The 26,303-nt window shown below is 48.5% G+C and overlaps 1 protein-coding gene across 1 annotated transcript in view; it reads right to left on the reverse strand.

Moving 5' to 3' along the window:
- Positions 1–29: 29 nt before the first annotated feature.
- ADAMTS8 (ADAM metallopeptidase with thrombospondin type 1 motif 8) overlaps positions 30–26,303 on the reverse strand; it is a 34,607-nt gene continuing 8,333 nt past the window's right edge. The window contains exons 2-9 of the mRNA XM_059720015.1: positions 17,307–17,546; positions 16,251–16,383; positions 15,461–15,628; positions 14,101–14,399; positions 11,029–11,212; positions 10,149–10,321; positions 9,874–10,049; positions 30–6,244 (exon numbers count right to left, since the gene is read on the reverse strand). Coding sequence (XP_059575998.1) covers positions 5,512–6,244; positions 9,874–10,049; positions 10,149–10,321; positions 11,029–11,212; positions 14,101–14,399; positions 15,461–15,628; positions 16,251–16,383; positions 17,307–17,546 — 2,106 coding nt within the window. The 3' untranslated portion in view covers positions 30–5,511. The remainder of the gene's footprint in view (positions 6,245–9,873; positions 10,050–10,148; positions 10,322–11,028; positions 11,213–14,100; positions 14,400–15,460; positions 15,629–16,250; positions 16,384–17,306; positions 17,547–26,303) is intronic.

Below are 26,303 nucleotides of genomic sequence, written 5' to 3' on the forward strand. Positions count from 1 at the left end.
CAATGGGGGAAAAAAAGCTGACAAAGCAGTCATAGCCAGGAAGTCCTTTATTAAGAGATAAAGGCTAGCGTTACATTTGGACTATCTGTTTCCAAAGGTTTAAAAAAAAAATAATGATAAAAGGATAAAACAGGAAAGTGAAGTCTTTAAATAACATTAGAAAGATTATTTTGGTGGGGTTGTTCTGATGGTGACGATGGAGAATTGTTTCCTGATTTGCGCACCAATGCACTGAAATGCCAGTCCAAAGCATTAGGAAGATAAGTGAGATTTCCTTCCCTGTTATACCGCAGTGGATGGAGGAGTGAGGCCAGGGAGAAGGGGAGCAGCATGTTAAAACACAGACGGTCACACCTTGTTTCCAAACAGCTACTATACAAAACAAAACAACACTTTATAATAAATACCTTAAACAAGAGGCTCAGTACATTGATACAATCCTTCACTGAAGGGAAACATATACCGTATATACATGTATATATATCCTATATATAAGTTACTTGACTTACATCAGCATAACTGCTACACGTTTCTAGAAGGATAGGTCAGGACTTCCAATACAATTGTCTCCCCAAGACTTGTACATAGGAGACTTGGGCCCCGACACCCTGGATCCAGATGCTTTCTGAAGAAGCCCTGATTCAAGCTTCATGGTTTGGGCCAATCTCTAGTATCTACAGTCACTGGAAGAGTGAGAAGGAGAGATCAAAGTGGTCTTCTTAAAATAGAAGGTGCCCTTTCTGCAGGGATTGATGCTGGTGCAAATGGGGAACTGGCAGGTTTCCTGCCCTTGTCACCTTTCCTTTTCAGAGGTCAGCGCTGGCCCCCATGTGCGGGCGTTAAGCTGCTAACCCTCAGTAGCGGCAGTGCAGCTGCTGGGAAGAATTCCCACTTCAAGCTTAGAGATCCTGGCTGGCACCAAAGACATATAGTACAACAGCACTGGAGCGAGGGCCTGCTGTTATGCTACTGCTGGCTCAGGGGCTAATGTTGCTTGGTAGTGGTACTATACCCGGTGCCAGGGCAGTTCTTTGCTAGGTTTGTAGATGCCGCGGATTCATTTTTCCTCTCAGATGACACAATCCCAGCACAGCACTTCTACACATACTTAGCAATGATGTCAGGGACCTACTCCCATGTTTATGCATGGCACAGGCTTTAGTACCATGCCCACTCAGGGCCAGTTTCCTTGGGTGTGTTGTTAGGAGTAAGAGAGTACAAGAAGACAATTTGAGGACTAACAACAACGTCATCCTGGTTGGGATCTGCCTGTAACAGGGTTTATTTGCGCATGAGATGTTCTAGCTGAAGAGCTGTACCCTGCTTCTTTGACTTCAGTGAAAGCCTTGTTAGTGCGTGCGTTTTCCTTGGCACTGTCTCAGGCAACTCACAGGCCCAACTTTCCGACCTGCCCTAAACGGGCACCACTTACAGCCTTGGAGAGAAGACATCGCTTTGCTTTGGGGTTAAAAACATTCAAACACGTAAGCATAAAAAATAGCAAAACAAGAGAATGACTTTAGCATCCACGTTTTGCTGGAGCATGCCATCTGGTCTGAATTCCTGGAGGCAGGGCAGCATGCAGGGTCTATTCATTACAGATAGGCCTAAACTGAACCCAGACTCTGAGGGAGTTCAACAGTGGGCCCATGCATAACAGCTGGTCTGCAACACTATTAAAAGGCTGCAGCAAAATTCTGGCTCCCTGATCCACTGAGCTTTTGGACAGTTTGGGGCCCTGATTGGGCTCAATAGCACAGGGCCACCTGCTTCAGATGTTGTGTAACATGCTGGCAGAACAACACTGGGGAGAGGACGGTGCTGCAATTATGTTCATGACCTATTTTTCATACCTATTTTCAGATCAGTGAAGGGAAGTGGGGAAATGCACAAGCTGCTACTTCCTGGAAGGAACTAAGAAGGACTTCCAAGGATTTCTAAGGACATTCAGAAGTGAGCAAACCTCAGTTTCAGTGGCCAAAGTCTTCAGAGGCAAAGAATCAATTTGACTCCTAAGTCAAGAGCATTTGAATCTGGGACCTTTGGCTCAGCCCAGCGAGTAAAGTGCTGGCTGAGATATTCAAAGCCAGGAGGTTTAACCACAGCCTTACAGGACAGGTGGATGGATGGATAGAGATTTCTTAAAAGCACGCTCTAATCTCTAGCTGAATACCCAACTGTTTGCTTTAGGGATTCTCCTATTACAGTTAACCCTCAGATTAAATATGGTGCTGCCCTCTTTATTTCTTGGCTTCTTTCTCACTACCCAAACCCTGTAGCGAGGTGCAAGGATTTATCCCTGTTCCTTTTTCCCTTGGGGTGTCAGTTGAAAAGGACCCAGGACAGGCTCTACCCTCCAGAGCTAGTGAAATGTGAATACGCACCTGGGGAGAACAGCTGGAAAGCCTGGGAGCCCCCCGGTAGCTAGCTCATGCAACAGCCTGTGTTGGAAAGGTCACAGACTTCAGGAAATAACGTGACCCTGCTGCAGACCCTTTCTCGGGGCACAACCTTGATGAGGTTGCCAGACCACATTCCACAGTTACGGCCCCAGGAGCACCAGCTAGTCAAAGCTGTGGGAGTCGATTCCTGCGCTAACGATTTTAAAAAGTGCATCTCCCAAGACCCCTGCAGCCGCCCGCCCACACAGCACAGCCCCCTGTCCCGACAGCTGTAGCTAAAACAGCTTCTCCCACTGGTCTCCTCCTACAACAGTGCTGTGCCCTTCTACACTTCAGTATTTCCCATTCCAGGATCTCAAAGCGCATCGTAAGCATTAACTAATGGATTCCAACAGGCCTCTCTTTTAGAGACGGGAAACTTGGGAGCAGAAAACTGAAATGACTTTTCCCACTTACAAAACAGCCTGGTGGGCCTGGCACCTAGCACTCTGTTAACACTCTTCTGGTGGAGAAATGCCGGCACTCCCTTCCCTAAACATGCAGCCCAAACCATTTTCTTTAGGAAACCCTAGGATTACAATAGAGGGGAATAAACTAGCAATAGGTCTGACAACCACCACGACCCCCTCCCCCCCGCCATAGATCACCGTGATGAAAGGACATTATGGTGCAATCAGTGTTTCAGCCCTAACTGGAGAAAGATAGATATGAGACAGGCAGACAGATATCCCTTTAGTTTTCAAGGGCTTACTTCCAGCAGTGATGTGGAAGCTGTGCAGGAGGGAGGCTGCATATGACCATCAGAAAGGAGAAAGATGCGTCCAAAAGGCTCCCAGAAAGGGGTAGGAAGAAGGGAGCCTCTTGATAACACACAGATCCTCTATTTTCAAGACACTGATGACAAGGAAATTTGCAAATCCTCCCTGCCCCAGAGATGCAGGCTGCTGCCAGGCCGGATGAGCTTCAGTGCACATGTAGCAAAAGGGGCAAAGTTCAGTGACTGGCCAGGCGTCTGCAATGACCAGACAGTGTCTGGGTTGCAGGCAGAAAGCTTGGCTGTTCTACTCCGCTCTGGCAGCAATCCTTGCAGGGAAGGAAAGATTCCAGCCTTGGGAGCAGGGGTGTTAGATCTCCTTGTCAGGACTGCTCAGCAGCAGGGAACCACATGGAGGATGATAATTGGCTACAGGGAGGGGAGGATGACTGCAAGCTGGAAAGACCTGTGAATATCCTGAGCCAAAGCCCCAGATCTGGACCCCCTCAAATACTGTACAGGCAGGAATCCAGGCCCAGACCTGACGTTAGCAAACATACTCTGTCTGCACAGTGGGTTGACCCAAAGGCCAGAGCTCTGCATGCCTGAATTCTGGGGGTGTTTGCAACCTGACCCGTGGATCTGTACAAGTGAAGATGATGAAACCGGAAGGGGCCTCTGTGATCATCTAGCCTGACTTCCCGCAGGTACAGTAGAGCGCAGAACAGGCACAGTCCAATCCACTGCATGTCCGGCCAAATGCACGTGGCCAGGTGATGTCACAGGATAAGGGTTAATCAAAACCTGAAACATCTCCATCCTCCACATTGTATCCTCTTCCATGCTGAAGGCAAAACAACTCACTTCAGTCAAGCTACAGTAACATGGTTAACAAAGGACTTTACAATGTAATATCGCTTGGTTATAGTGTATTTTCAGTTGTTTTGGGAGGTTATCAATCCACTGCATGTTTTCATGACCACACAGTGGTTGGACTCAATTAGTGTTCAGCGTTCTACTGTAATTCTGGTTTGACCCCTGAATGGCAAATGACCTGACCCCAAAACACAACTTGTCAAATACTCGATGGATGCAAAGCTAAGGAGGACTTTTCTGGGGAAGGATATGGCAGCCCCTACTCAAGCTTGGTGAGAAGACAGGGTGTAGCACATGTCATGCAAAAAGCATTTCAGCTGTCACCTTCAAAGCTATGTACAAATGTTAGCTCTTCCTCACAGCAAACACCCTGGGAATCAGGTCAGGTATAAGCTCCATATTACAGCTAGGAAAACTGAGGCACAGAGAGAGATAGAGAGAGAGATCAAATGACTTGTCTAAGGCCACAGAAGGGAGGTGTGTCTTTGACTGTATTAGAGCTCAGGAGCAGCTGGATCTCAGTCCCACGCTCAGACCACTTATGTCAGAGTCCACTGGTTTTCTGGGTGAGCTGACAGAGAGAGACAAGCGGGTCAGATTCAGGTACAAATGTACAAAGCTGGATTTGCATGTACAGGCTAACCTTGAATTGGGTTTTCATTGCATTTATGTGAGCAGCTAAGAAGAGAGATGGCCTGGAACACGGCATAGGGGGGATGGAAATCTGACCCTAGCTCCAGCTTTTGGCAAATATGCCCTGTTTTCTAACGTGCTGAACCCAAGTCCCAGACCAAGCACCACTGAAATGTGGCTGGGATGGAATCGAGATCCCAGCTCAGCAGCTTACACCTCTGGGTGGTCTCGAACCCAGCTCAAACTGGTAGGAAGAGTGTGAGTTCATGGCTAAGGCTTCTCATCCCACAGCCATCATGGAGCTATTGAGAAAACTGTCTGATGATCAGACCCTCCATCCAATACGTGGTTTTTAAAAAAAGACTTCCATGGCGTCACCTTCGAGCGTGGAAGCCCCTTCCCCACCCCAGCCCTTGGTGGCCCTGGGTATCAGTCTGATGGTCAGCGTATAGTCCATCATGATGATGAGGTCCCCACTGTCAGACTCACAAGGCCAGGTGGGTGGGACTGAAACTCAGGCCATCCTCTTTGGAAACAGATTAGGACATGAATTTTTACTTCTTGGGGTAAAATTCCCCTGCTGCTGGCCAGAAAAAACACCCAGCGTCTCCTCCCCGCTCCCATGCTGCTCTTGTCCCCCTCTGAGGTAGATGGCTGTCAGGTGGGGAAGGGATTGTTTTGAATGTCTGTTAGTCTTTCAAGCAGGGCTGCCTCGGGGGCCTGCTCAGGTCAATTAGTGCACGTCCGCCTTTAAACCTACATTCCTGCTCCGGCTGCTGAGCCAGGTCTAGTCTGGTTAGTAGTTGCCTATGTTATGTGCCTCTGACACACCGGCCTGGCGCTGGCTCAGCACTCTTGCAGCAGGCAGGCTGCGGTGGGTTCTGCAGGTGGTGGCAAGCTGCATTTCTCAGGGGCCGTGATCTTCCCTGTGTAGTCCAGGCAGGAGGCGCTGCGCGTCCTCGCTCCCTCGCCGCAAGTTCGGGAGCACGCGGACCAGGGACCCAGCCGCCAAATGGGGCACGGGAAGTCGCCGCAGGGCTTGATATCCTCCGGCTTCAGGGCCCTGTCACAGGTGGTCGAGGTCTGGCCCTCCACGTCCCGGCAGTCCACTGTCCGTCTCTGCCAGCCGGAGCCGCAGGTTTTAGAGCATTCAGACCAGTCCCCCATGACCCACTGCGAGGTCAGCATTGGCTGGATGATATTGGGTGACTTCTTCTCCTTGTCCTTCTGCCTGTTGAAGGGGACATCCTTGGGGATGAAGAAGGTGTACTTTACCTTGGGTGGGAAGACCTCGCCGGTGATGGTGAGCAGCTGGACTGTGAGGGATTCTGGGAGTGCCTGGAAGCTCTGGAGCCGTTCCAGGGTAGTCATGGAGCCACTGTACTTCAGGATTGTCCCCTTGATCAGAATGTCCTGCTCCATGGCTGAAATGGCAAACTCTCCATTCAGGAGGTAGTGGCCGTCGAGAGTCCTCAAAGCCAAGTAGTTCCCATCGTGCCTGACTCCTCGATGGCTGCGCTGCTTGATGTCAATGTTCGTAGCTCCGGCAGGGATGGTGACGATGTCATTATAGCCATACCTGCATGGATCATATGGAGATGGTTATTTTCCTGATCTTACCAACAAGGCAGCTGGGGTGGGATGACAAAACTGTCCAGGCTTTGAGTATCCTAGGGCAAACTGACCTACACTCTGGATCCATCCTCTTGGATCTCACAGCACTCGAGTGCCACAGCCTGGAGATTGTGTTGCAGCGGCAGATCAATGCTTAACTGGAAGGTTGTGCTGAATTATTTATGAAAATGAATGATCGATTCAGAACTGTATTTAGGTACAGTCCCTGTGTTAGGTATCTTGATATGAACTTCCACTTATTTTATACTGCCCCCAAATGTTTACACTGGAACAAGCTTGGCATTTTGGTATTGAAAGGTCAGATCTGCATTGGGGTCCTGGAGGTTTTGGCAGCTGGATAAGATACAGATGGGGCTTTTGGCACCCAGGGAGGGATTCCTGACAGCTGGGGAATGACTAGATGTTTCTGCTAAAAAGAAATCGGCAGTGAAATAGTTAACAATATTTGCATTCCTGCTGGCATCGTTAGGTCTCAGACCCAACACCTCACATGATGACGATCCAAATCTCTTAAAGCTATGGTTTCAGGCTGTCTGCAGACTCAGGCAGAAATCTCTGCATCATTTTAAACTTAGTTCGTTTTCTTGGGAGATTTTCATTGCAAGCCTCGACTGGAAATTAACTGTAAATTAAATGCTGGTATATGGAGCACAAGCTGCTTCCCAGCCGGGAGATCCCACTGCAAATTGCACAGCAGCAGCATCCCAGAGTATGCAGTCCCTGGGGGATTACAGCATGAACACATTGGCATTCAAATACTCATAGCTATGGACTGGACGGTCTTTGGCTCAGTGACTCTCCATCTTTGTGCCCTGTACAGCTCAGGGAACATTGTTGGTGCTAAACAAATAATAATCACTATTTGCAGAATGATATGGAAACGCACCAGAAGGCAGCACCTGGCAGAAATCAGCCACAGTGGCCAATGGGAAAATGTATACAAGGCATTTCAAGAGATTGTACTGTGGCTGTTCATTGTGCCAAGAATATTGTGGAACAAAGATGCGAGGTCAAACTCTGCTGTCAGTTGCACTGGCATCCCGAACCCTGATCTTAACAGGATGTCTTGAAAATTAAATCCAGTTGGCTGTAGTTATTCCATTAATCTCTCTTACTACAACCACAGTTCACTGGAAAATGGAAGATCCATTCATCTTGCTCCCTGGGAGAAAACAATTGAGGAAATGTAATTTGGCTGTATCAGTATTCTTGCCACAAGGAATTTGATACATTGGGCCTTGTTACTATATTTTCAGGAAGTGCCTCTGTTGGGTTTTCAGGGCTAGATTTACTTCAGCCTTTAAACCAAGAGGTTTAGAGATTCACATGGTAGAAGTTGCCACAGCTCACTGATATCAAAGCTTTGGCGCACAGGCTGGAATTCACCCAGAGCTGAAAGCCAACACAAAGTTGTCTAGCCATTTACATCCCACTTTATCCCAAGGGAAATGATAATAAGCACAGGCCACAGAACTGGGTGGGCCACCCAGGCCATGGCCCGGCCAACTTTTAGCACGTTCATTTAGCTAGCTATGCAGTTAAAAAAAATAGCTATACAGTTTTAACTGGAAGGACAATTGTGCATTTGTGGGTTATATAAATTAATGTGCTAAAAATTGGTCGGGCCATGGCCTGGGTGGCCCAGCCTGTTCTGTGGCCTATGATAAGCCTTGTGCCAGCATGGGTGACATTCACTCTGACCTCAGGTTTGCACTCCTCAGGACAGGGACTGAGTTTTTATTTACAACTGGTATCATACCAAGAACTCATTGATGTCAGCACCTGATCATACCCGAGGCAGTAAGCACTGCTTGGGTTACACTTCACATAAAGCTCTGTGGAACTGCGGGCAGAGATTACACCTGGCTGGATTCGGAGCTCATTTTCATAGCTGCAAATCCAGGTTAACTTTCTGGCAGACAATGGAGTTATGCCAGTGGTTCTCACCTCTTTAGACTTGAGGCACCCCCCAGGAAATGCCAGCTCTTAGGTTTCATACTTTGTTGACTACAGAAAATGAATAGAGCAATTCTTCTGCTGCAGAGATCTCAGAAAGGCCACATGGTTTTAACACTATGGATTCTTATGTGAAAACTCTAAGTTTATCTTGTGACCCATGTTTATACACCTAGCAGTGCTAAACCTGAGAGGCATCCCATGGCATCCTTGCAAGGGCTGCAAGGACCCCATGGTGCCACAGAACCTGGTTGAGAATCACTGAGTTACTTTACAATTAGGTTGGTACAAATTGGATCCAAGGTTGGTTGTCAAGCAGTTAGGATTCAAAACTAGTTAACATTCAAAACTTGGGTGTGAAAGTAAATTGCTTTTACCGGACCTAGTGTTTCTCTGGCAGTTAGAAAAGACTATGGAAAAGGGATGGGTTTTAAAAAAAAGTTTTCCTGCAGTGTTGGGCCTCATGCAGCAGACTCGTGGAGACTGCATCTGGGAATCAGAGTACGTAATGGACCAGAGACAAAAAAAATGAGCAGCTGGTTTCACTGCCTGAGCTGATTCAAAAATAAAAAAAGTAAAATTAATTACATATACTAGGCATCTCTCTGTCTCATGAGACAATACAATTACGCCGAGTGAGACATCAGCTCACTGAATGTAATCCTTGCTTGAAAATAAAGTGAAGCTGGAGTGACCTCTCCAGGGCACAAAAGCCTGGGCAGTGTATTTGGAGACACTGAACTGCCCACACACCACTGTCCCCCTCTTGGCCTTGCTGGTTTAATCCAAAGGAAAGACAAGTGCCAGTATACTTGGAACCAGCCTGGCTGCAGGAGCTGCCAGAGTAAATGACATGATCCATTTGTCCATCTATCTGGGCTTAGTTTCTAGACTGGCTGCCGACCAGGGTTAAAGAGCCCAGTCTACCCTATCATGGAGTGGACTTCAGTTCTACAACTTTTTGGTGGCATTTCCTCCACCCGAAGGGTGGGGGGGGGGGGGGGGGAAGAGTAGTGCCCCTCTCTAAGGTGCACAAAGCCATTGGCACCCTAGAGGTTGCTAAGTTATTTAACCTCTGCCAGCACTCAGTGTTAACAGTCACAGGTAGCACCGTTTACTGTAAATTATGGTAGCAGGTGAACCTGACCTGTGCCAGGCCAGTGCTCTTAATCCCTGAGAGTGAGGCTTTAGGATGCATTTAACTATCTATGTGTGTTCTTGCTCATGTCCTTATTGCTTCTGAGACATTTGTACAGCAGCAACATGACGTGGTATGTTTACCTTCCTAAGACCTTTGGTACTATATGTAAGGAGAAGAGTAAATGGATCGTTTTGCATTCCTTGAGTTTTACTAATGTAATGAGTTACTCATCATTTGGGCCAGAAAACCTGTGTTAACAACCTATGTGGCTATATTCTCTTCTCAGCTACACTGCAAATGCACTGAAATCAGCACATTTTCATGCATACAACTAAGAGAATTGGTTCCACAAGCCAGATCTTGAGCAGCTCGAAAGCAGGATAGCTCTGGGGAAGGCAGACATCTAGCCTTGGCATAATCCTTTCTTTCATACTCCCAGAGCCCCAGAGATGGATTCAGTCCCCGCCATGGCTTACTTGGATCTGTTGAGTGAACCAGATATTTTCCTGCAAGTTGAGCCATTGCCACCACACACCCCACACTTGTCCAGCTTCTTGGAGGACCCAATCACATGGTCACAGCCAGCCTTGATGCACTGACCATGGACACAGATGGAGAGAGTCTCTGGCCCACACAATGTCCCATCAATCACCTGGACAATAAGAAGTAGAAAAGGAGTGACAATTATGAGATGATGCCATGGGGCACTTTAGGGAAGGAGAATAGTAAGAATTAAAGGCAGGCATCTTACTTTGGCCTCAAATACTTTGAATTCACTCCCCCCTCTGGCTCGGCAAAAGAGCTTGCAGCGATCTCTGGGAGAGACACCCGTGTATTTCGGGACCCATTCCAGCAGATTCCCGTCCAGATCCGTGAAATTGTAGCTGTTGTACTTCTCGCACTGCTGCTCTCGGAAGCTCTTCCCTGAAAGGAAGGAAAAGCAGGACCTCATAGTCCTCAGCGGGGCTGGGCTGGGGGAAAAGGCAGCTTGGGGGGAATTGCGGTCTCTCTCGCTGACGGGTCAGAGGTGCCAGAGTGACCAGAGCACTCATGAATGGCATCCTCTCAGTCCTTTCACGGCACCTGGTGGAGTGAGCCTGAGCTCACAAAAGCTTATGCTATAAATGATTTAATTAGTCTGTAAGGTGCACATCTGCCCTGCCTTCATCTTCTCAGTGAACATGCCTGCTGCTCACCCTGGTGCTGACCTGGCCCATGACAGCTCATCAAAACCCCATATGTGGCCCTTGAGCCCAACTAATTGCCCATCCCTGCCCTTGAAGAGCTGGTGGCTTTGCAGACTGAGCCTGCAGGTAGATTTGGGATGGGAGGAAACAGACTGTATAGTCCCTCCAAAACCTTGCTGAGGGGCGTCTCTTGGTAGGTGCCTCAGTATCAGACTGAGTCCTCTTGCTCTCCCTATCGCTTGACTTCTCCAGTGCCTGGTGGCAGTCAGACAGACAGGCTGCTGCCATCCATAATGCCTCATAATTATATCTATATCATTACAATGGCTTCTTTCATGTCAGGCTCAGCTTCACCAAGCCAGTTCCTGGAGCTGCTCCGGACATAAGCAGGGGCATCAAGGGGAGGGAAGGGAAGGCAAGCATTACTGGGAACCTGTGGATTACCATCAGCTGGGCACTCCTCCGTGTGGCATGACTGGTACTTGGTTCTCTGGCCCTCGCAGTATTTCCCACCGTTCCGCGGTTCGGGATTGTTGCAGTTGCGGTGTGAAAACTGCACCCCGCCTCCGCATGTCCTGGAACAGCTGCCCCACGGGCTCCAGGGCCCCCAGTCGCCATCCACCACAGGCTGCAAGACATCACAAATCACTTCATTACAGCCACCCCTCTTTGTTTTAATGGACTGCACAGACCTAGCCAGGAGGAGCAGATCATTTGTGGGACATCCCAAAGGGTCTGAGGCTCAAACACAGTTGTGGCCATTTCAGGCTGTGGATGTGGGTGGGGGATTTTGCAAGGCACAAACAGCAATTAGGGTCCTAATTCTCTTTGACTTCTGAAAGGAGTTAGACACATCACTGCCTTTTGTGTCTTTGAAAATCTCCTCTTCAGACATCTAGTTCCCATGAAAACAAATAAGACCTGGGCATATCAACTCCTGAGCAGCTTTGAAACCTTATTCTCAAGGTGTAAGATGCTTTTCATCTGAGAGCTGAGCTGTGCAGGGTTCACCAGGATGGCGCCTAGCTGGTAAGGCTCTCCCAGGGGAAGGTCCTCACCTCTGGAGCCCCTGCCCTTCAGCAACTGTCTAGAGCCGAGGTTCAAGAAGCTGTGAGCTCACAAAAACGTCCCTCAAATGGCCGCAACAAGAAATACCTACCGGTGCTATATGACAAGAGACCAAGACTGATTACGGAGCAAGACAGAGAGCAGGTCTCAAGACCTGAGTGGGAAGCCTGGAGTGGGCCAAATTGCTGAGCTGACTGGTCCTGCCCTCCAGACAGCTGCCTCTGTACCTTCCAGCTTTCTACTACCGAAGAGGTGATGAGCACCATCAGCCTGTGTTCAGCTCTGCGGTTGAAATCCTGGCTTCGCTACCGTCAATGGAAATACAGAAGTGCTGCCAAGATTTTGCTTTATATGAGCTGCATGTGCTCAGCCCCTCCTAGGTTCAGGTCCTTCGAATACTTGCTAGACAGGGAGAGAGGCTTAGTATCCAACTTGGCCTGGCTTTGTGCTGATCTTGCCATAGAGACTGGGTCACTCTTTGTAGTGGTTTGTTAACAGGTATAAGGCACGTGCTCAGTGCATTGTTCCGCACATGGCAGAACTGAAAAACAACATGCAGGGCTAGGGGGATGGAGCAGGGGTTGCATTCATGTCAAAATACAGGAATGGAACCAGCAAAGGTTTTACCAAGCCAGAATGTGAAAAGAAAAGCAGCTGCCCCATCTGTTTTCTAGGAGCTGAAAGCATGACTTTGTGGTGCTCACAAACACCAGCACAGGGATGCAGGACAGCCTGACTGCAAACACATCTCCAGCACCCTAGAGGAGCTGATTTGTCTGCCCTCATCCTGCGGCCTGGGTGGAGCGTAGAGCACTCTGTGGTCAACACAAGAGCCAACCTGCACAACCCAATTCACAACCCTGAGCTTGGTCACAACGCCCTGAAAGCCAATGGCACTGCACAAGGCTGTTGTCGGTGGGAAGAGACTTGGGCTCCTGACTTTGTCTCTGGCCATATACACTGCCCAGGCTTTTGTGCCCTGAAGAGATCACTCCAGTTTCATTTTATCTTCAAGTGAGGGTTACATTCAGCAAGTTGATGTCTTGGCACAATTTCATTCTCTCACAAGACAGATAGATGCCTACTATCGGTCCTGTACTATAAATGTGGAAGGCAAATGAAGGCTGCAGGCACCAGTAACATGCACATATCCCCTCCGCTCCTGACAATACTAAGTACGGCCCTGATGCAGCTAGCACTTATGCAGGGATTTAAGTACCATTGGCACGGATGAGCCTATTTGCTGAAGCTGCTGTAAGCATTTTGCTGGGCTAGGGGCTGCTTTAGAAGTAGTTTGTCTCCGTGTATATTCCCAGAGGGGAAAGAAAATGACTTAATGACAGTCTTCCTGGAGTTGACAGTTCAGGCCAGCACAAGTCATCAGGAAATTCACTGCAGAGTGACTCCGTGAGTTGGCCTGGTGCAGCACAGGCCACAGTAGAGATGATCTCAGTGGCAAGTGCTGCCTGAGAGGAGATTCAAAAACAAACCAGGCAAATCAGAAGACAATAGCCTTTCCTGGATACAGATTGGAGTGGAATGGGGAACCAAAGGTAGTAACATGAGCTGCTTCATTTGCAAATTGCACAATCAAGGAGCCCCATCCTAACTAGCACAAGCTTTGATCCTGCAATGGGATGTGCTAGTGGAGACCCCTGCCCCTGCCCACACCACAGGGATCTACACTGGCAGGCTGGATTGCAAGATCAGGGCCCAGGTTTCCTCACATCCAGACTTTGCACTGTCTATATGGAGAAAAGGAGAGGACTTGTCTGGGGTCACTATCCTCAGACACAGACCAGGAGGCCCTGTGGTGCAGCGGGCAGAGAATAAGGCTGGGAGCTAGGATTTCTGAGAATTACAGAAGGAAGATGGAGCTGGACTGTTCTCAGCGATGGCAGATGACAGAACAGGGAGCAATGATCTCCAGTTGCAGCAAGGGAAGTTTAGGTTGGATATTAGGAAGAATTTTCTCACTAGGAGGGTAGTAAAACACTGGAGCAGAGAGGTGGTGGAAGCTCCATCCTTGAAGGTTTTCAAAACCTGGCTAGACAAAGCTCTGGGATGATCTAGTTGGGGACGATCCTGCTTCGAGCAGGGGGTTGGACTAGATGTGACCTCCTGAGGTCCCTTCCAACCCGAACTTTCTATGATTCTGTGATTAAGCCCATCCCCGCTAACGACTCACCGTGCTGCCCTGAGCAAGTCAATTCAGCTCTCTGCCTCCCTGTCCCCATCCAGGATCATGATGCTTTCCTGGCCCCTTGGGGAGAACTGTGGCAATGTCTTAGTGCATGGAAGTGTGAGTTTTATTGCTGTGGCCCTCACAGCTGGGAATGCCAGCCCCTCAGCGCCAATGGGAGAGAATGATGGGGAACAGGCCCCTTCCCTGCAGGAAAGAAACTTCCCCTGCAGACACAGATCATTTCCATCCCACCAGCCAGTTACCTGGGGCTTTGCCAAGTTCCCTAGCACACAGATGCCTTCCCAGCACAGCCTGCCTGCCCCGCAGGGTGTGCCATCCGCCCAGGGCAAGCTGCCATTTTTGGTGTGACAGAGAGGCTCTCCTGTCTCCATCCGGCACCACAGCTGAGCGCAGACATCCTCCTCGGTGGTGTTTGGGCAGTGCCGAAATTCCTTGCCAAAGATCTGCTGGCATTGACGGTCCAGGCTGTAGATGGACACTTGGCCTGGCAGGTCCGTGGGGAGGGTGATGAGCTTGGCTGGAGCGTCGAGGAGGCAATCTCCTGATTGGGAAATGGATGCAAATGCAAGGTGAGCTGGACACAAAGAAGCCGGCAGGCCCCTGCAGTGCCCAACTCCATGCAAACGGGAAGCCGATTGTTTTCTACGGACTACGGTAACCTCCAGCACTAGGGACTTTTCAGCTTCAACAAACTTTTGGTTTCCTGATTTATATCTTCCTTGACCCTTTTCTGCACATGCGTCTTCACTCCTAATTCCCCCATTCATTCTGCTCCCCTGTCAGCACACGTTTTTACTACATTTAACCAGGTTTTTCTAGTTCCATGCCTGCGCATCTCCCCCAGCTCTGCTGTAGTAAATGCTCTCCTGCAGGTTCCTATGCACAGCCTGCTCTCCTGATGCAAAGCTGTCAGGACATTTGCAGTTGGTAGAAACCTGCCAGCTGCTGCCAAGCTCTTAGATCACAGCCAGTGCTGTTAGACCTGACAACGCCTTTGCTCCCCAAACTCCCCACTAGATCCTCCAAGGTGTTTCTCACTTGCTGTTTACCACAGCTGATTATAGCATCTCTACACCAAGTCTATTCAGCAGGCATCAAGGCTGTCCCTCCCATCTCCCCAAGCAAAGTGATTCGTAGCAATTGCAATTGCTTTTTTATTCCAGTTATTTTGGCAAGGGAAGTTAATGGAAGATGTGCAGCATGGAAGACCCTCTGGTAATGCTCAAGTCCATAGTGGCTGTGATGAATCATTTTTGAGAAAAACAGTACCCCATTCTGCATGATCAGTTTGCCATGGAAATATAGCCTAATAGCATATTAAGCCTGTCTACACAGCTGAATGGGAGCAGGGTGGCAATGGTGCATGACAGCCCACCACACTGTAACATTATGAGGACAGGGAATGAAAGCCTGATGACCATACATGAAAACCCGGAGCCAGGTTTACATGACCGGAGGTGAAAGGACTGCTTAGTGGGATTTTCATGAGTGCCTGAGCCTGCTGGGTGCTGGGAAGTCTGGCCCAGAATGACCATTTCCAGCTTGTGTGGCAGTGGTCTGAAACAACCCCAGGCATCCCGCGAGTACGGAGGTGATTCTTACCATGTCCTCCATCTAGAAACTCTGTGATGTACATAGCGCTACAGGGGGACCAGGGCAGAGTCTTGTTCAAGTGGACAAAGAGAGGAGCCATCATGTGATGTTTGCCCAGAGGCCCAAAAAGTCGCTCGCAGGTCTTGGAGTCATCATGGGGCATGCTGAATACGTGCCCTGGAATATGAGAGGCAGACTGAACATTAGCAGCTCATTCTCTTCCCTGCCCCCTCCACTTTCAAGCTCATTCTCAGACCTCATCAAGACAGTCTTGCATTTCAGTTCATCTAACTCCATCCCAACTATACAGTTGGCCCAATAAAAGCTCGGGGCTTCGGGAGCCTCGTGCAGAGCCCCCGCCATGTGGCGCAGGGCAGCGGGGGGGCAGGAACTGGTGAGTGTGGGTTTTTTTGGTTTTTGTTTTTCTTAAAGAGCGGGGGTGGGCAGAGCAGCCATGGGGGGAATGGGGCTCATGCAGAGCCTCCTACGCGACCTGGGCCAGTGGGGGGCAGTGGGGATGGCCCCCCACCCGGCAGCACCTGGTGAGTCTGGGGTTTTTTTCCAAAGTGCTGGGAGCTGGGGTGGGCAGGGAGAGTGGGTGGGGGATGGGGTGTGTGCAGTTTGGAGATTTGGCAGCAGCCGAATCTCCGAATCAGATTCGGCCAAATCGATTTGGGACAGTGATTTGAATCACCAAATTGAATCACTGTCCCCCGAATTGGCCGAATCCAAAGCAAATAGTAGGCACTTTGTGCAGGCCTATTGACTATCCCTCGCACACAAGTGATGAAGGAGTTACCTAGTTCATGAGCCAGGGTGTAGGCAGCTTGGAGGCCCTCATCTTCGATCACAGAGCAGCTTTTTTTGGGGTCACACATGGTGCCGATGTCAGCTACACCCAGAGTGTCACAGCTTTGGTGCCCACAGAAATCCTGTGTTTGAAGAGAACATCAGAGGACATAAGATAAGAGAGAGTAGGGAGCCAATGTGATTCCCTTCCCTGTGACATGGGCTCATAGCACTACTGGGATGTCCCTGTCATTCAGTTTGCATACTTTTCAGTGGGAAGGTTGGAAACCCAGTGCCTGATCCCACTCCTAGCTTTTCCTTGTAGGACAACTTGTGCTGTGCTGCATAATATGCCAAAAGCAGCCTCCTTCTGCACCTTCCTGCCAAGGGATAGCACTGCCAAGTTCCCAGCCCACCCTGCCAAGCTCCTTTGTGCTTGAGCCGCAGACAAACCAAATCCCAGAGCTTTGCCCTCTCTCGTTTTCCAGAATTTGTGATATGATAACAAATGAGCCAAGCAGTGACCTATTCATTGATTTTAGTGATTAATGATTAATAGAACAAGTGGTCTCCTCTCTTGTTAGCCTTCTGAAACTTGATGCTTTGGAATAATTCAGATCCAAGCCGTTTTCATCTCCTCCCTTTCTCCAGAGACACCTTTGCTGGATGCCTCATGATGGGTCAGCCAGAAGACATTTCATGAAGAAAAAGAGTGGCTTAGTGGGCAATGCACTGGTGGGAACCAGGAAATACTTCTGACATTCCCATCTGTGCTCCAGGCTCCCTGTTTCCTTGGGCAAATCACTGCGCTTCTCCATTCTCATTGTTGACATTGGGATAACAGTCGTTCCCTAATCCTAACCCCTAATAAATGACAAGCTGTCTGGACACGAACCATTTTTTATTATTTGGATGCTCAGCACCTAGTTCAATGGATGTCCTCCCCCAAGGGCCTGCTATAACACAAATAAGGATGATGGACTTGATGAACACAATTCTGCTTGATCTCTGCTCCAGCCCCCCTCAGGCTAGGCCCTGCATTGATTTAGGTGGCTCAGCTGCAAACCTGTCTCGTCAGCAGGATGGCCGTGTCAAAATGCTCTGGGTGACGGTCACTGGGAGGGTTGAAGCTCTGCTGCCAGTTGCAGAAGTTGCGGAGCGTGAGCCCTCCATTATCCGACACTTCTGGCCCGAGCTTCTCATCTTCGATAATCAGCACCTTCACCACCACGAGGTTGATGGAGTTTTTCAGGCTGGGGTGCTTGTAGATCCAAGCAGCCATAGCCATCAGGGTCAGGATGTGATTCTGCAAGGACAAAAGTGCACAGGCAAACAAAGGGTTATGTCTTTTGGACAGGAAACTTCAGGGTCCCAAATGCATGTCATGAAGGCTTCCACTCTCTGTTCCCTTGAGGAGGCCACTATTGGGCTTCCATTATAACCTGCCCATTAGGAAAGGGACCAATTTCTGTGGCATCCAACAGTGCTCTCAGCACCTCAAATATGGGCAGCATAAGCCCAGTCCTTCATTGGCCTTCATCTTGGATAGGTGCTGACACTAGCTCAATATGGGTATGAACACTTCCCTTCCGATTTAAGAAGAAGCAAGGGATTTGGGAAAAATACAAAATCACAACCCATATCTGTAGCGTTATCCCATTATCATCTCTGGATCTCTTGTACTGAAAGGGTCTCTGCCCCTGCCAAGGACACACTGAGGCCTGCAACCCCTCAACAGAATATAAAGGACCTTTTCTGTGTTCTGGTAAAATGTGAACCACCCACTCATTTTTCAGGTGTAACCTTCAGAAGATGGGAAACAGTCTGAATGAATCCAGTTTGGCTCCCATCTCTGTGTTGTACACCTACTGCTCCTGCCCTTTTTTGGTCAGCACCGTTTGAACCCAGAGCCTTCAGCTCCAAAGTACAGAACTCTATTACTTGATCCATAGCAGCAGTCTCTTATCTGGCACTAGCTGCAGGTTGTTTAATCCTTTCTGTGAATCAGCTTTAAGAGCATGACACACACTGTACAAGCATGTTAAAGATACATTAGGTTATGCAGATGGTGTATGTTAGGGCCCAGATTCCTGGCTGGGGTAAACCAAAGTAGCATTGTTAAGGTCAGCAGGGTGACACCTGTTTTCACCAGCAGATAATCAGGGCCTTGCTCCTGCCTTGCTCTTAAGCATAGGGTTTCTCAGACTGTGTCTCCAGGTGTGTATACAAGCTTCTCCAGGGCACATAAGAGGGAGGAAGGAAGTAAGCAAGCAAGAAAGGAAGGAAGGAAGGAAGAAGTCAGCAGACAAAGGGAAAAGGGGAAATATATGTGGAGGAAAAAAAAAAGTGAAGGACAACCTGGCACTCTCTTTTAGGGAGCTGGAGGGGTTATTGTGATGCAGTGACATAAAGCCTTCCTTTTTCTGTTAGCACAGACACAGAGGGGTTTTTGGCAATGCACCAAAGTTGAAAAGGGGTAATGAACCCAAAACAGGTGGGAGTCAGTGCGTGGTAAAGCACTGGCTGGCCTTTACATTCAGCTTCCAGCATGTGCTCTTTAAACACATTCTTCCCTCCCATGGGGCGGTCAGCCCTCCCAGTGCAGATTCCTAGGAGATACACTCACTGCAGGAAATAGCTGAGTTCTTCCCAGGACACTCCAAGAGGTGCATACATTTGTCCAAGCCCCGTGTGTGGGAGTTACACATCAGTGTTATTATTTGTGAATGAGATTCATTCCCGTACCACTTGTGCAAGCTGCCAAGCATTCACCCAGCACTGTCTTTTGCTTGGGTGAACAGGAGAACTCGAGGTTACTTAATATGTCAAATGCTCCAGCAATGTTTAGGCTGATGTAAACATCTTATCAGTGCAACAAAACTCCTTCTCTCTTTGGCACCAGTTCATGGAATCATATTCATGAGAAAAAAATGCAATCATTACACAACGGTTAAATATTGGGAAAGAGAAAGTGACTTCTCGTAGCCCAGACAAATTACAATCTGTAGTCTTGCCTTGGTGACTTCAGCATTATTATTTAATTAGACTGGAAGCTATAAAGATGAAATATTAACCTCTCTTATACCTGTACAAATCCAGTGCAGCTCAGCCAAAGTCAGCTGGGCTGCTACAGATTTACACCAATGACTGACAGCAGAATTTGGCTCTGTGCATTGAATAACCTCATCTCTCCCTGGAATGGAGAGTATCCATTGTGGGCTTAACTGCTCAACAGTTCAGTGGGTGGAAAACTGGCTGCATGGCAGGACCCAGAGAGTTCTCGTGAACGGATCTGTCTTGTCCGGAAGAGAAGTAGCCAGTGGTGGCACTCCGGGGTCTGTGCTTGGACCGGTGCTTTTCAGCATCTTTATCAATGATTTAGATGTGGGGGTGAAAAGCTTGTTGGCCAAGTTTGCAGATGACACCAAGTTATGGGGGAGCGTGGCCATGCCAGAAGATAGGTTGCAGATACAGGCAGACCTGGCCAGGCTGAAGAGTTGGGCAGACCAGAACCAGAAGAAGTTCAGCACTCAGAAGTGTAAGATGCTCCATCTGGGGGCAAACAATCTCCAACATACCTACAGGCTCGGTGGCGACAACTTGATTTGTATTACGGCTGAAAGGGATCTAGGGGGAGTGATTGACCATCACATGAACGTAAGCTGGCAGTTTGATGTTGTGGTCAGCAGTGCAAACACGCTGGCATGCATTAACCATTGCATCTCATGCAAAACTAAGGAAGTGATACTTCCACTGTAGTCCGCACTGGTGAGACCACAGCTGGAGTACTGCGTCCCGTTCTGGGCGCCGCACTTCAATAAGGACGTGGAAAAACTTAAGAGGGTCCACCCATATGATCTTAAGATTATGATCATGAAATTTAAGAGGAGCCACCCGTATGATCAGGCACTTGCAAGACAAGCTGTACAAGGAGAGGCTGAGGGACTTGGGCCTCTTCAGCCTACAAACAAGAAGGGTGAGAGGGGACTTGATAGCGGCTTATCGTTATATCAGGGAAGTACATCAAGAACTCGGTGAACAGCTGTTCACCAGGGCACCCCTGGGGAAGACCAGGAGCAATGGATACAAACTCCTGGAAGGCCACTTTAGGCTCAATTTCAAGAAAAACTTCTTTACAGTCAGGGTGTCCAGACTGTGGAATAAACTCCCTCCAGTGGTGGTACAGTCACCTACCCTGGAAATCTTCAAAAGGACACTGGACAGTTGTCACTTGACCCCAGTTGTCCTTTCCTGCCTAGTGCAGGGGGACAGGACCCGATGATCTACAAGGTCCCTTCCAGCCCCTACACAAATCATGTAGTATGGAACACAGCAAGCTCATTGCCTCGGTGGAGAATAAACGGCTCGATCCTCAGTGCATTTCCGGGGACAGGGATTTGCACAGAGGAAGCTGGAATGCCATTTGCTTAGAAATGGAGTGAGTCTGAGTGGATCATGTATATAAATCGGTGCCCACAGGGAAGTCTCACTTGCATTCCAAGTCTCAGATCTTCAGATGGACCTACAGGCACTTCCATAGGCCTGCCGTGCGGAGGGCATCCATTGCTGATAACGTTCTAGGTGGAACGAGGGTGATACTGAGTGATCCACAGTCATGGATGCAAAGTCAAGGGTGCGAAGTAAAGAATGCTATGAACTGATGCTGCAGGAAGGGTCTAGCGTTAGGTGGTAGAACATCATTTACTAAAAGGAGGTTTGGTTGGGATACTGGAGTCTTTGTTCCTCTACTGTTCTGACAGCTCCCACTTCTAATAGCCCAAATATGACAAGCAGCTGGGATTTAAGCTGCATCTGAAGAACTAGCTGGTACATCAGAGCCAGCACAAACTAGACATGGCACTCCTAGATAGTTTAAATTTTTCTTCAACATTTTACCCTGCTACAGACATCACCATGTAAACAGATGACTATTTTTAGCAAGACGCATATTAGTCAGCTTCAGTTCATTATATTATAGGAGGTTCCAGAAAGAGTGATGGCAGTACTAACGAGAAGGCTTTATTTAGACTAGCCAGATCTCCGTGATGTGACATAAAGATCCAAAGAATACAGCAGATATAGCAAAGAATGCATTGTCGGGGCAAGACACATAGACGAGACTGCACAATGTCCTCCTGTTACTGTTCCAGTGGAAATTTGGGCATTCTTTCTGCCTGCATCATGGAAAAGTCAAGTTGGGCGCCTTTATGAAAATGTCACCAAGCTACATATTAAATGTCTGAAGATTTAGGATTGCAAGGCTGGGACTGAACTCAGCCTTGCGAACTCCCATTTCATCTTGCAGAATTCCCAAGGCACTTAAACTAGGGGTGCACCAATAAAGATTTTCCTGCCGATACTGATAGCTGATGATGAACCAACCACATTGGTCGATGTCAATCCGATAACTGATATTTAGTAATAGTGCAAGGTATTTTAAACTAGTGACATAACCCTGCTCTGGCCCTCGATGAGGAAGGTGGTGACTGCCATATTCCCATGCACATTGCTCCCTCGCTCACAGCTCCTACCCGCAGTTCCACTCCCCGCGCAGCCCGTGCTGCCGTCCTGGGCAGGCAGGGCAGACCTTCATACAGACAGCGGTACCAGGCATGTTTGGAGCCCCAGTGCTGGTGGGCCCCACTCAGCTGAGTTTTCACGGCCGCTGGGGAGAAGTCGCTTTTGCAAAGACGCCTGGCGGAGCAGAATGAACTGCGCGCGGTGCTTTACCTTGCCCACACACAGTCCAACATCTCTGTGGCAGCCCAGCACTCGCACACAGTGTTTCTATGGCAGTGACAGCAGCAGGAGCCGGTAATAAGTGCAGCATCCTGTGACCACTCCGTGGTGCTCCAGCCACGTGGCTATAATTATTGGCTACAATGACCAAAAAAGCCAAAAGCCAATAATGTAATTTCTCCTTTTATCGGTGCTGATTCGATAGCCAACTGATATATTGGTGCACTCCTAATTTAAACTCATCTGCAAAGTCTTCAGGGTTTATGTCATCCACCAGTGAAGAGCAATAATCATCTCTGGGGTGAAATAGAAGCTATTTAGAGGTATATTGCACTGTATACCAATGAAGCACGACTGAAATCCTTAGGGGGATGTAAATGATTCTCTCTATTGGCCAGGACATCAGGGTAACATCTTAATTCTTGCAAAGAGTTACAAGGTCTTGAGTGATCACAAGTAGCTTGGGTACTAGTGTTGTCTCTCATTGAGTAGCACAGCTCCTTTTGTTGGGATACTCCTGATCCAGAAGTAAGAGATCTGCCCATTGAGAACATCACTAGCTAAATATTTCTTGAAGGTTTCTCTGCTAAACCCTAAACCAGGCCAGTGGGTCTTCTTTTGGTGAGAACCGAGGTGCTGCTCACAGCACAAAGGAGCATGGATCCTGACCCTCATCCGACACCCATTCTGCTAATCAGGCGATGTGGAGTGTCTCAGCTACACGAGCATGCTTTGAGGGGGAAGGCTGGCTTGGCAGAAGGAACAGAGAGACTAGGATTAAATTCTTATTCCCTTCCTGTATTGCAAACACAGAAAAGAACTGGAAAGCGAAGATGGAAAGTGAACCGAACAAACAGCTCTTTAGTGAAGATTAAAAGGTCAAATTCACTTGTTCCACCATCTGGTGTCTGTTTACTGTATACCAGCGCTTGGACTGCAGAAGACCCTTCTACTTCAGTGTGTGAACGAGAGGTTCAGCTGGTCTGCGATGGTGCCAGGCTCCTCTTGGGAGAGAAAGAAGCCACCTGCATCAAGTCCATTTGGCCACTGGAGTCATTTGAGAAACACATGTTGGCATTTCGGGGGGGGGGGGCAGAGGTTGTTGTGTGTTCTCAGCCAAAGGCTCCATTTGAATTTGCTTGATCCAGCTTGTTCACCTCCCTCCGCTCAGACAGCTTCTGGGTTAACAAAGGCAGGGAGGAGGCTTGGCTTTTCTCTGTTTTTGAATCTTCATGGACTTCCCCTTCATGATGTTTCCTGCCCCTTGCTGCTGAGGAGGCAGTGCTAAGTGTGAGCACAGAGTTGGGGTTCAGAGGAGATGGGGTGAAAACCTTGTGTGCTGATCTCTGCCCTTTTGAACGGGCAGATGCACTGTGGGATCTGGAACATCCTTGTGAGATTTCTGTCATCTTGGCTCATAAATCTCTTCTTGACTTCAGGCGAACATGGCAAACTATGTGTATCTGCTCAGAAACCTCTTCTCAGGGTTTTGGTCAAGTCTCTGACTCAAGCTAGAGAATTGATCCCTTCCAGTTTGGGATCTGAGAAAGAGCTTGCTCAGAAGGACAAGGTGCACTGGGCGGTGAAAAAGGGAAGGCGAAGGGAGTCATTCCCTCTGCCCCGAGTACACCAGCACAGTTGTCCAAGCTGGGTGTGGGTGTTTTGATTTGGCCCATGCCTCGCAGAGATCAATAATACAGAGTGGTACATTTCCACTGCTTAAAGGCACCTACTGTCACTTCCCACATCCCCAGTGGCAGCTGTTGAGTTGCTATTCTTGGCTTATCACAATTGGGAGAAAATGAGCTTCCATCTGGCTGTTCCCAAAGGGGAAACAAGCTGAGGAAACAGTCAGAAAAGTCCATGCAACAAGCCTCACTTGTGGCTGCCACAAGCTAGGGGCAGAGGTTGCTTCTGTTTCCATGTGTGTGAAAACGGAATAATCCTAATTCTGAGGTTAACCCAAACTGAGCTCTGTCAGCCTTTTCCTAGGACCCCCTCCCAGGTCTAAGACCACCAGTTATCACCTCTCCCAGGCAGGCATGTGCACCCTCTCCCCTTTTCCTCAGAAATGTAAGCAATGACATTTAATCTGACCAAAGGCTGGGGCTCTGCTCCCCTTGAGAGAGATCATCACCAAGGTCATCTTGGCAAGTTTTACTTTCTACCCACACTTGCAGTTCTGCCCTTGGTGGGATGCTGCTGCTGTTAGCCAGGGACCAGTCATTTTGCACCATGTAGTCCTGTTTAGTTGAGGACAAAGGAATTACAAAGGAAGCTTATCATAAAGCATAATGCAATAAGATTTATGAAGCAGGCATGTAAGCTCCCCGCCAAGTACCCAGTGTCTGCCCTTGCAATTCTAGCACTCAATATTGCTCCATTCTTTCTGCCAGGGTGAGCCTTCCACCCCTTAAACCAGGAAGCGCTTTTTATACCATTTCCAATCCTTTGTTCCTAGCCTTCTCCAACCAATTCAAACTAGGATATGCAATTTTCCCAGCAGGGAAGCCCCTTCAGAACTGTTTATTTGCCTGGGGATTTGCATTAATTACCTCCCAAGTGATTTTAGTTTCTGCAGGAAACCCCCCATTGAGAAGAACACAAAAGCTATACAATCAGCCTTCAATAAAAGATGGGTAAGCTCTTGTGGATTAGTTTCCACTTGCTATAGGATAACTGCAGAGGGCAGCTATGGCACATCAGCTGATGTGCAGTAAAGCTCCACACCTTTTTATCCCATGGTAAATTTGTTTGTGTGTCCAGATCAAAACATTTAATAGCTTTTGCTCTGCTAAAGCTATTTCTGTGGCACTTGTCTCTCCTTAACATGACCTTCCTGGAAACCTCCATGCTTCCAAAACACCACCTCTGTTCCAGGAACGATTCATAACACCCCTAACAAACCGCCTGGAGAGCTTTAGCTGGAATGGCACTTTGGAAGCATTATTATTACCAGTATTATCATTACTGATACTACTGTGCCCAGGCAGCATTAGCAACTCATGCTCAGATGAATTACAAAGCAGGTAGAGGGAAACCCACAAGATCTACAGGTCACGAGGCTGATGCCTGCAGCTGACCAATGGGAAAAGCAAAAGTGATTACAGAACATGGGACGGCTGTAAGTGTATAGCCCAACACAATGCCAGGAGTTTTGCAGTAGAAAAATGAAAGTGATGCATATGTAAGCAATGATATTTAATTTGATTCCACCTGAGGAAACCAGGGCTCCTTGCAGAATCCCTGCTAACACATGACATGAGCCACCTGGAAGTTGAAAAGCGCAAAGTACTCAAAACTGTGTTTTTGCTGGTGATGCATGTTGCAGGAAAAGCACAGCTGTGCCCACCCCCACACAGATCTGTTATTGTAGGGTCTTTTGCAGGACATATTTATGCACTTCCTCATTTAGGGCTGTTCTTATAGAACATGTGCTAATCTGCTGTTGTAAAGTTATTTCTGTAGTTTACGTGCATTGATATGATATCGTGGGGCTGTTTTTTGGGCTATGTCCAGGCACACACACACACACACACACACACACACACACACACACACACACACACACACACATTACTATGAGCGATTTTTCTTCTTAGAACACAGCGCTCAATGTGGGAACATAAGCGCACAGACTTCTGTATCCAAACAGACATATGAAAGCAAACACAAGGGCAGGGTTGGGCCAAACCACTTTGAACCCAACCTCTAAAAGCAGAGCGAAGCCCCCATGCCACCAAGAAGCAAAGATCTTCTATGAGAACTGTTTTGCCCTTCTCCAGTAGCTGGATGGGGTCCCTGCTGGTGTGTGCAGCAGGCAGCTGGGAGTTGTATGGACGATGGCGCCGGCTCAGCTCCTGCTCTGTGATGAGAAATGCTAAAAGGATCCAGGAGGACATTCCAGAGAGTTACAGCCCATCCGCGATCCCTGGCAGGTGGGCAGGGAGAGCCCAAGCAGTGTTTACCAAGGTCCGTCTGTGAGCTCTGTGGGCTCCTGCCAGGTCTTGGCTCCTGCCTCTCTTGTGCCACCTCTTTCTGCGGTTTGAACTCTCAGCCAGGAATTTCCTTTCACAAATCCAGGTGGCAGCCAGAGTAAACAGTGGGCAGCACTGGGGCAGGAGGCAAGGTGAAGCCCTGGGCAGCCCTATTGTTCAAAGCCCCTGCCCTACTCTGTTCCTCTCCTGTTCCTCTGTTCTTTCCTGTCCAGCTCCTTTCCTCCCTCTTTGCTTTGTCCTTCCCACACTTTTCTTCTCTTCCTTCCCCCTGCCCCATCTGCTTCTTTCCTTCCTTTCTTTCTGTTCATTTTCTCTCTCCCCTTCCC

Source organism: Alligator mississippiensis, chromosome 16 (genome assembly GCF_030867095.1).
Source record: "Alligator mississippiensis isolate rAllMis1 chromosome 16, rAllMis1, whole genome shotgun sequence".
In the NCBI taxonomy this organism is placed as follows: Eukaryota; Metazoa; Chordata; order Crocodylia; family Alligatoridae; genus Alligator; species Alligator mississippiensis.